This window comes from Arachis stenosperma, chromosome 4, assembly GCF_014773155.1.
Source record: "Arachis stenosperma cultivar V10309 chromosome 4, arast.V10309.gnm1.PFL2, whole genome shotgun sequence".
In the NCBI taxonomy this organism is placed as follows: Eukaryota; Viridiplantae; Streptophyta; class Magnoliopsida; order Fabales; family Fabaceae; genus Arachis; species Arachis stenosperma.
The window spans coordinates 109,998,304-110,008,984 of NC_080380.1; the positions used below are offsets into that span (position 1 = coordinate 109,998,304).

Here is a 10,681-nt window from a genome sequence, read left to right on the forward strand (position 1 = left end):
TAAATATAAATATTCAATTATTTTTAATAAATAAATTTTATAAATGTATACGTACAAAATAAATATGAATATATTTATTTATGTGCGTAAATTTTAATAAATATAGGTATAAATTATGTATAATATTGTTCAGAATTTATAATATTTTTTATTTTTAAAATTATATTATATATTTTTATTTAGTATTTTATGATTTACAGTTTATTATTTTTATTATATGATAAAATTAAAAAATATTAAATTTATTTTAGCTTAATTATATTAGAATTTGTAGATTTTATTAGAATAAATAATTTTCAACGAGATTGTGGCTAATTTTGTTGGTTATTGTAAAACTAAAGACGTGATACGACAAATATTATACAAATTTGGTGTAATACATCAATATAGGATAGAATACTGTTAGAATAAACTGTGAGCCACGATTTAAGAAAGTGACAAAAAATATATATAAACCATAACTAGCTATTTGAAGAAAAACAAAATTTTCTCCTTAGGAAAAATAAGAGTCATGTTGTAGAATAACTAAATAAATAAAGAAAAAATAACAAATATAAAATATGGAAACATAATTAAGTAATTCAAGTAGTAATATTCACTAGAATTACTATATCAATATAGTAGATATAATTAATATATTTAATAATATTAAAGTATATAAGAAAGAGAATAGTATGAAAAAAAGAGATGATTAATATATTTAATAATATTAAAGTATATAAGAAAGAGAATAGTATAAAAAAGAGAGAATAGTATGAGAGAGATTATTGTTTTTATTGCTTGTATATTGCATCGGACGATGCCTTCTATTTATACATGAAATGTGGCTTCATTTTCAACTTTCATTTATTGAATTTTGTCTTGTAAAATTATTCCTTCAACGTTGAGAAGGTTAGCCCACCTAAGTCATACGTGGTCATCCACATCTTATCACAATACTCCCCCTTGGATAGGAAAATCCCGTGAGAAAAAACTTTAGTGAAGGAAAAAGAATACAATATCCTTTTTTATAGAGACTGCCTCATTAAAAACCTTGTCAAGAAAAATCCAATGGAAAAAAATCTAACCAAGAAAAAAAGAGTACAGTTTCCCCCTCTTGCCGACATCATTTAATGTCTCAAAATCGGCGCATCCCAATCTCATGTACCAATCTTTCAAAGGAGGATTTTGGGAGTGACTTTGTAAATAAATCTGCTAGATTATCACTTGAGCGGATCTGTTGGATATCAATTGTCCCTTAATTTTGAAGATCATGAGTGAAGAAGAATTTGGGAGAAATATGCTTTGTTCTATCACCTTTGATATATCCGTCTTTAAGTTGAGCAATGCATGCTATATTATCTTCAAACAGGACAGTTGGAAATATCTTATTGTCAATCAGTCCACATGATGACAGAATATATTGGATCAAACTCCTGAGCCAAAAACACTCGCGACTTGCTTAATGAATCGCTAGTATTTCGGTATGATTAGAAGATGTTGCAGCAATCGTCTATTTCATGGACCTCCAAGATATAGCTGTTCCACCATATGTAAACAGGTATACTATTTGAGATCTCCCTTTATGTGGATCAGACAAGTATCCGGCATCTGCATAGCCAACTAGTTGTAACTTGGATCCATAGGGATAAAACAATCCCATATCAACTGTTTCATGAAGATATCGAAAGATTTGCTTGATTCCACTCCAATATTTTCTGGTTGGAGAGGAACTATACCCTACTAGAAAATTCACAGCAAATGATATATCGGGTCTTGTATTATTAGCAAGATACATTAGCGCTCCAATGGCACTAAGATATGATACTTTAGGACCAATGATATCTTTATTTTCTTCTTTAAGACGGAATTGATCATTTTCCACATCCAAAGATCTTACGATCATTGGGGTACTCAAGGGATGTGGCTTATCCATATAAAATCTTTTCAAGATCTTTTCTGTGTATGTTGTTTGATGAATAAAGATCCCATTTTTCATATACTCAATCTGCAGGCCGAGACAAAATTTAGTCTTTCCAAGATCTTTCATCTCAAACTCATCTTTTAGAGTTTTTATAATTATTGGAATCTCTTCAGGAATTCCAATGATATTTAAATCATTAACGTACACAGTAATTATAATGAATCCAGATGCAAATTTCTTTATGAAGACACATGGACAGATATCATCATTCTTGAATCCATTTTTGGCCAGATACTCAGTAAGACGATTATACCACATTCGTCCAGATTGCTTTAGACCGTATAAAGATCTTTGCAATTTGACTGAGTATAACCCTTGCGAATATTCATTGGATGGTTTAGATATCTTTAGTCCTTCAGAAAATTTCATATAGATATCCCGATCTAATGAGCTGTATAAATAGGCTGTTACCACATCCATTAAATGCATATGCAGTTTATGATATACTGATAAACTGACCAAATAACGCAATGTTATCGCATCCACTATAGGAGAATACGTTTATTCATAATCTATACCAGGCTTTTGTGAAAAACTTTGTGCCACAAGTTGGGCTTTGTAGTGCACAACTTTATTTTTCTCATTTTGTTTTCTCACAAATACCCATCGGTATCCAACAGGTTTTACATCTTCAGGTGTACGAACTACAGGTCCAAAGATTTCACGTTTTGTAAGTGAGTCTAATTCAGCCTTCATGGCTTCTTTCCATTTTGGCCAATCATTTTTTTGTCGACATTCTTCGACTGATCTTGGCTCAAGATCCTTACTTTCATGCATGATATTTAATCCCACATTATATGCAAATATTTCATTAACAATTGTCTTACTTCGGTCCCATTTCTCTCCTGTAAAGACATAATTTATCGAGATCTCGTCATTTTCATAATTTTCAGGTACCTGAACGTCTTCTGGCGTTAAAACTATATTCGAATTTTGGATAACTGCAGGTGTCTCTACTATATCTTTTTCAACAGGAATCGTATTTACCTCTTTTCTTTTTCGAAGATTTTTGTCTTTGGAACCGATAAGCCTGCCACGCTTCTGGCGTGTATTTGCTTCGGTGGCAATTTGTCCAACTAGGACATCAATTCGAATTGGGGCATTTTTCATTGGTATATACGACTTGGTTATCCTCTTTGTATTGGAAAATGCATCAGGCAATTTATTTGCTATTCTTTGCAAATGTATAATCTTTTGAACTTCTAGTTCACATTTTCCTAATCGAGGATCTAAATGCATCAATGATGATGCATTCCAATTTAGTTCATTTTCAGTAAGCTTATTCTCTCCCCCTAATGTTGGAAATTTTGATTCATCAAAATGACAATCCGCAAACAGGGCTTTAAATACATCTCCAGTTTGTATCTCAAGATACCTCACTATAGAATGAGAATCATATCCAACATATATCTCTAATTTTCTTTGAGGTCCCATTTTGGTGCGATTATGTGGTGCAATGGAAACATATATCGCACACCCAAATATTCTTAAATGGGAAACATTTGGCTGCTGGCCAAAAGCTAATTGTATAGGAGAGAACTGATGGTAACTCGTTGGCCTCAAACGAATAAGTGCTGCAGCATGTCAAATAGCATGCCCCAAACCGAGGTAGGGAGATTTGTTCTCATAAGTAAGGGTCTAGCAATTAATTGGAGGCGCTTAATAAGTGATTCTACTAACTCATTTTGTGTGTGAACATAAGTTACTGGATGTTCAATACTTATTCCATTAGCCATACAATAAGCATCAAAAGCTTGGGAAGTAAATTCACCAGCATTATCAAGACGAATTGTTTTGATTGGATTTTTTGGAAATTGTGCTTTTAATCGAATAATTTGAGCCAGTAATCTCGCAAACGCCAGGTTGCGAGAAGATAATAAGCACACATGTGACCATCTCGAAGATGCGTCTATTAGGACCATAAAATATATAAAAGATCCACATGGTGGATGAATAGGTCCATATATATCATCTTGAATCCTTTCTAAGAATTCAAGGGACTCAAATCCAATCTTTACTGGTGATGGCTTTAAAATTAACTTTCCTTGAGAACATGTAACACAACAAAATTCACTAATTTTAAGAATCTTTTGGTTCTTTAGTGAATGTCCATGGGAGTTTTCAATAATTCTTCGTATCTTGGTTGTTCCAATCGGTCGTGCCAAGTTATGAATTAATTTGGGCTAGTAAACTTCTGGTTTATAGTGGCATGTGATTCAATTGTACTAATCTTGGTATAATATAACCCAGATGAAAGTGAGGATAACTTTTCTAATATAACATTTTTATTTGAATCATGAGTTGTGATATATAAGTACTCATGACTTCCCTCATTCATAGTCTCAATATAATATCCATTTCGGCGAATATCTTTGAAACTCAACAAGTTTCTCAGAGACTTGGTAGATAATAGTGCATTTTTTATTATGAATTTTGTTCCTCCGGAAAACAAAATTATAGCTCTTCCGGAGCCTTCAATCACATTGCCTGAGCCAATAATAGTATTAACACATTCTTCTTTTGGTACCAGATGGGTAAAATATATATCACTTTTGAGAATAGTGTGCGAACTTGCACTATCCACAAGGCATACATCTTCATTACATATCCTTGCCATTTTCTTCAAAGATAAATAATAATAAAATGAGTAGCAATACATGCATAGTCAAATCGAATTTTTAATTGGAATTATTTTTCTAAGAAATACTGCACATAATATCATATACTAAAATTTTATTTTAAAACTTGACACATTTAATAATTTCAAAATTCATAAACATTAATATTTCATTATTTATATACATCACATTTGAAATTTAAATACATAAAAAATAAAACCTAACAATAAGTTCTTTACATTATTTATTTACATGGATACATAACAATCCTACATTTTAAACTATTCCATCATTGATCAAATGACCAATATTTCCTTCAAGATCCTCAAAGAAATCAGATACATTATAATGAGTGGTGGAATTTTCAGCATCATTTGAAATAAATTTTTTTTCTTTTTCTTTGTCATCCTTTTTCAAAAAGATGCTTGGTAAAGATCGACTAGGTGCCTTGGGATACGACAGGTACGTGACCAATGGTCCTTTCCACCACAACGGAAACACTTATCCTTTGTTGATTTATTTTGCCTAATATTTCTTTCTTTATCCCACTTCTAGTGAGATCCTCTCTTTTGAATATAAGTCTTTTTCCTTCCATAATTTTTCTTTTTATTAAAACCTTGCCATTTACCTCTTATGGAGTAATTTGTCGCATTTACTTCAGTAAATGAGGCGGCGTCAGCCGGGCGCGCTTCATGATTTTTCAAGAGCAACTCATTGTTGCGTTCAGCAACAACAAGGCAAGAAATTAACTCAGAATATTTTTTAAATTCTTTTTCTCGATACTGCTGCTACAGGAGCACATTCGAGACATAGAAGGTCGAGAAAGTTTTCTCTAACATATTATGATCAGTTATCTTTTCCCCACATAATTTTATTCGTGAGGTGATTCGAAACATTGTAGAATTATATTCATTTATGGATTTAAAATCCTGCAGACGCAAGTGCGTCCACTCATATCGGGCTTGAGGAAGTATCACCGTTTTTTTTATGATTATACCTTTCTTCAGGGTCTTTCCACAGATCTGCAGGATCTTTTAATGTGAGGTATTCATTTTTCAATCCTTCATCAAGATGACGACGAAGAAAAATCATGGCTTTGGCTTTATCCTTTTGGGATGCATTATTTTCAGCCTTAATGGTATCTTCAAGATCCATTGAATCAAGATGAATTTCAGCATCTAATATCCATGATAAATAATTGTTTCCAGATATATCAAGAGCATTGAATTCAAGATGAAAGAGATTCGACATAATGAAAATTTGTTACCTGAGTCTTCCTAAAAATTTGACCAGAGTCTCGTACTGATAACGTGTTGTAGAATAACTAAATAAATAAGAAAGAAGTAACAAATATAAAATATGGAAATATAATTAGGTAACTCAGGTAGTAATATTCACTAGAATTATTATATCAATATAGTAAATATAATTAATATATTTAATAATATTAAAGTATATAAGAAAGAGAATAATATGAAAGAGAGAGAATAATATAAGAGAGATTATTGTTTTTATTGCTTATATATTGTATCTGACGATGCCTTCTATTTATACATGAAAGATGGTTTTATTTTTAACCTTCATTTATTAAATTTTGTCCTATAAAATGATTCCTTTAACATTAAAAATGTTAACACACCTAAATCATACATGGCTCAATTTTATGGTTATGGAGGGCATTTGTGTGCTATGCTTGGATATGGAGTTAGGGGGGACTACACATATATGTGGGACAGATTTTTGTCAGTTTGAGATGAAGAAACTCGGACCGTTCGAGTTCTTAGGCTTTAAAATTTTTATAAACAAATCGGACAGTCCGATTTGTTTGGCAATGAGATAGAACTTCGAGTAGAAGAATTCGGACCTAACAAATTCAGAACTTAGGAATGCGAATGAAAATCGCACGGTCCGAGTTCATAAATGAGAGTTTGAATTGGTGATCATTGAACTCGGACCCTCCGTTTTGTTGAAAGATTAGGAAGAAATCGGATGGTCCGAATTCGGTCTTTTATATTTTTTTTGGTTCAAGTTAACCTAGTCGTAGGGTTCGAGTTCCTTAAAGTTTGTGATATAAAAGGGTGAAGTGAACTGGTGGGTGAGACATTAGCTGCGTCTTCCTTCTTCTTCAACGGCTGCGTGTTCCTTCTTCTTAAAAACTCTCTCTTTTTTTTTTCAGTTTTGATTTTGATAATGTAGTATCTAAGACTAAGGTTATGTTTCTTTTGTGGTGAGTGAAAAATATGAGTGACAGAGTATTGCTAAAAATATTTTATTTTGGTTAGATTTTGTTAGAAACGGCTGAAGGAGTTTAATTTATTTGTGAAAGCCCAATAGATGTTGTTATTCCTTTTATTATCTCATTTGAGGAGCTCAAAGGAGTAATCTGTGAAAAAAATTGGTTCTGAGATGGCAAGAAAGATATCATGTATTCTATACAGATATCCCATACCAGTGTTTGGTGGATTCGTACAGTATCAAACCAAATATGTGACAGACGAAGCGAGCATGCAGGAGATGTTTTCAATGTATATTGAAAACCGGTCTCAGATCTCGTTCATCGAGTTGTATGTTGAGTTTGAACAATCTGAGACTGATCGGAATATTCTACAGGAAGATTATAATAGTTACAGTGAAGAAGAGTTCGAAAGCAACTATGAATTTTTTGCTCCAGATGGTGATGAAGATCAAAGTGACAGAACCATGGCCCCAGATGTGACAGAAGTGGCAAATGCACTCGCAAACGAAGTGCCATTTGAGGAGCCATCATTCATGCGAGTTTTAGACTTGGAAGCCATGCATGTTCCGCAATTTCCGGAATATATGACTGTAGGTACATAATCGTGGTATCCAAGTGTTTTTTTAGTTAGACATTGATTGAGTTATGAATAATTTACCCTTTTTTTAGCATTATTTAATCATGCGTTCTGTGTCGTAGTTGTCAGGATCTAACCGGTCCTCGACCCGTTAAGGATTTTTTTTCTTTTATATTGTATAAGATATGGTTGTAGCAAATAGCATGAGTTTGTAACAATTATGTGCACATGCCCGATCTATTGTACGGTTCAAATGCCATGAACTGGACAGGACCGGTGCGGTTCGTTTGGGTTTCCAATCGAACCGGCCGGTCCGGTCTGTTTTTTACATTTGCTGCTGATGTGCTTATTTTGTTTAGTGTGACATCATAACATGTTGAAGGTTTTGATTTATAGCATACTGGATGCAGTGAAATTTGATTTACCTTTAGAGTCGGTTTTGAGATATCTGCGTATTAATGAAATTTATCTTATGGCGTTTGTCCCAGCAGAAATTCCTATGGTCGCAGATGGTGAATTTGCCGTTGGGATGGAGTTCAGTTCCAGAGAAGCTGTTATTAAGGCAGTAAAGGAGTATACCATACGACGAAACGTAGACTACCGGGTATATGAGTCTGAGCTGTTGACATTTTATGCCAAGTGTACACAGTATGGGTCAGGGTGTGATTGGCTTATCAGGGTTAGCTTGATCAGCAGGAAGTACTGTTGGGTTATAAGGAGGTATAATGGTAGCCACACCTGTACCACAGCCACCATTTCACAGGATCATTCGAAGCTGGACTCTATCACAATTGCAGAAGCAATAAAGCCACTGGTTGAAGTTGACCCCTCCTTAAAGGTAAAATCGGTTATAGCAGAAGTGCAATCGAAATTCAACTACACCGTCAGTTACCGAAAAGCATGGTTGGCTAAGCAGAGGGCAGTAGAAAAAATATTTGGAGGTTGGGAAGCATCGTATGAAGCCTTGCCTATATAGTTTGAGGCCATGTGTCACAAGGAGCCATCAGCTGTTGTCCATTTTGAGACTATGCCTGCATATCAAGGCGATGACTTGGTGGGTGATATTCGGGTATTGCATCGTGTATTTTGGAGTTATTACCCTTGTATTAGGGCATTCAGACATTGTATGCCAATTGTCCAGGTGGATGGGACTCACTTGTACGGAAAGTATAAGGGTTGTCTGCTTGTGGCAGTTTCACAGGATGGCAACAACAATATAGTCCCGATTGCGTTTGCTATTGTTGAGGGAGAGACTTCTGATGCATGGCATTTTTTTCTAAGTAACCTCCGTCAACATGTTGTTACTCGGGATGGAGTGGGTCTAATATCTGACAGGCACGAGTCCACAATGCAGCTGTGGAACATAGTAACGGAGCTTGGTCACCTCCTAGAGCTTTTCATATGTTTTGCATCAGGCATATAGAGTCGAATTTTCTGAGAAAGTTCAAGGCACTGTACCTCCAAAAATTGGTCGTTAACATCGGTAAACATTTACTAAATTTAAGCAAATTATTAATAGATGTGCCTTAAATAAATCTATTGATCTCAATTACTTTGCTTTCTATATGCTTTGATCTGCTAGGATATTCCAGGACAGTGCGGGAGTACGAAGTGTGTTACCAGCGGTTAAGGGACCGCGGCGAGGCGTACACAAACTGGTTAAACCGAATTCCTCGCGAACAGTACGCATTGGCCTTTGATGGCGGGTACCGATGGGGTCACATGACGACGAATCTAGTGGAGTGCATCAACTCAGTTTTGAAGGGTGCCCGCAATCTTCCCATTACTGCTCTTGTGAAGGCAACATTCTACAGGCTAAATGAGTTGCTCACCCGTAAAAGAGCGGAGGCGAAAGCCCGGATCAATGCTGGCCATGTGTTTTCTGAGATAGTGACATCGAAGTTGCATGCAAACCAACTTGCATCAGGAAACATACAGGTTAGTTGCTTTGACCGGCAGAATGAGGTCTTTGAGGTTCGTGAGATGCCAAGTGGGCTAGGGTTTGCAGTTGATCTACGTAGCCTTCGATGTGACTGTGGTGAGTTCCAGGTGGACCGGATCCCCTGTCGACATGTGTTCGCATGTTGTGCCAACCAGCGACTGGATTGGCGACTGTATGTTCATGATGTGTATAAGATGGATCAAATGCGGCGGGTGTACCGAGCACGGTTTAGGCCACTAGGTAATCCCACCACATGGCCTGCTTACAACGGACCTCGGTTCATACCGAATCTGTACCTGCGACGGGTGACGAAAGGTCGTCCCAGGATGACGCGTTTTCTAAATGAGATGGACACGAGGATGTTACGTCGTCCTAGGCGATGTACTCTATGTGGTGCTGAGGGACATAGTCGAAGCAGATGTCATCGGTCAGTTGGTTCAAATACCAACAGAGAAGCCCCCTAGGTTCACAGTTTTAATATGAGTCTGTATAATAAAACCTGAATGAGCAAATTGAGGTAACATGACCTGCTATATGTAACCTTATAATTAATGACATTCTAGTATTATAACATATCTGTAGCATTATATAATATGATGATTAGTACATCAATTGATAAATATATGTAGGATCATATTAAGCTTTTATGAGATATTATTACATACTCCACATGGCTAATACATCAATAATGTCCAACACATATAAAGTACTCTATACAAAGTCCAACACATACAAATTAGTCTAAACGGAAAAATAAAGTCATCAGTACATAATGTCTAACCAATACAAATAACTCTAAACATTACATAAAGTTATCAGTACATAATGTTTAACAAATACAAATAATTCTAAACAAAAGGAAACAACTATTTTCTCATTTTCCACTTCACATCCTTCACAAGGTTCTTGCCTTTCTTGGCCGCTTTTTTGAAGACAGAAGGGGTGAAACGATTAGCACTTCGACGTAGCGGATCAATCCTCAGATTGTAACCTTTGACGTTGTCATCTGGACTACGTGCATGACCTGTAAACAATTTTGAATAAACAAGTATGTGCAGCACATTACATATTCAAATACCAACATAAATACCACAAATCAAGAAGCAAAATCAAATAAGAGATGCCATTTATGCAAAGAAAGTAAATAAGTCATCGAATATGTAAAGAAAAATAGTTAACATAATACCATCATTACGAGATTCTTCATCCTCATCGAACTCTTCAATTTCATCCTCGTCGTCATCGCCCTCTTCATCCGGGTCATCTACTAGATACGCATCGGTTTCTTGTTCGAGTGTGTTTGTATCTTCCTCAATGAGTCCCATGTTAAGCCGGTTAGGATTTT

The 10,681-nt window shown here is 35.1% G+C and overlaps 1 protein-coding gene across 1 annotated transcript; it reads left to right on the plus strand.

Annotated features, from left to right (window-relative positions):
- Positions 1–8,379: 8,379 nt before the first annotated feature.
- LOC130975308 (uncharacterized) lies at positions 8,380–9,800 on the plus strand. The gene is made up of 3 exons (XM_057900120.1): positions 8,380–8,463; positions 8,536–8,809; positions 8,977–9,800. The coding sequence occupies exons 1-3, from the start codon at positions 8,380–8,382 to the stop codon at positions 9,798–9,800; spliced, it is 1,182 nt and encodes a 393-aa protein (XP_057756103.1).
- The last annotated feature ends 881 nt before the right edge of the window (positions 9,801–10,681 follow it).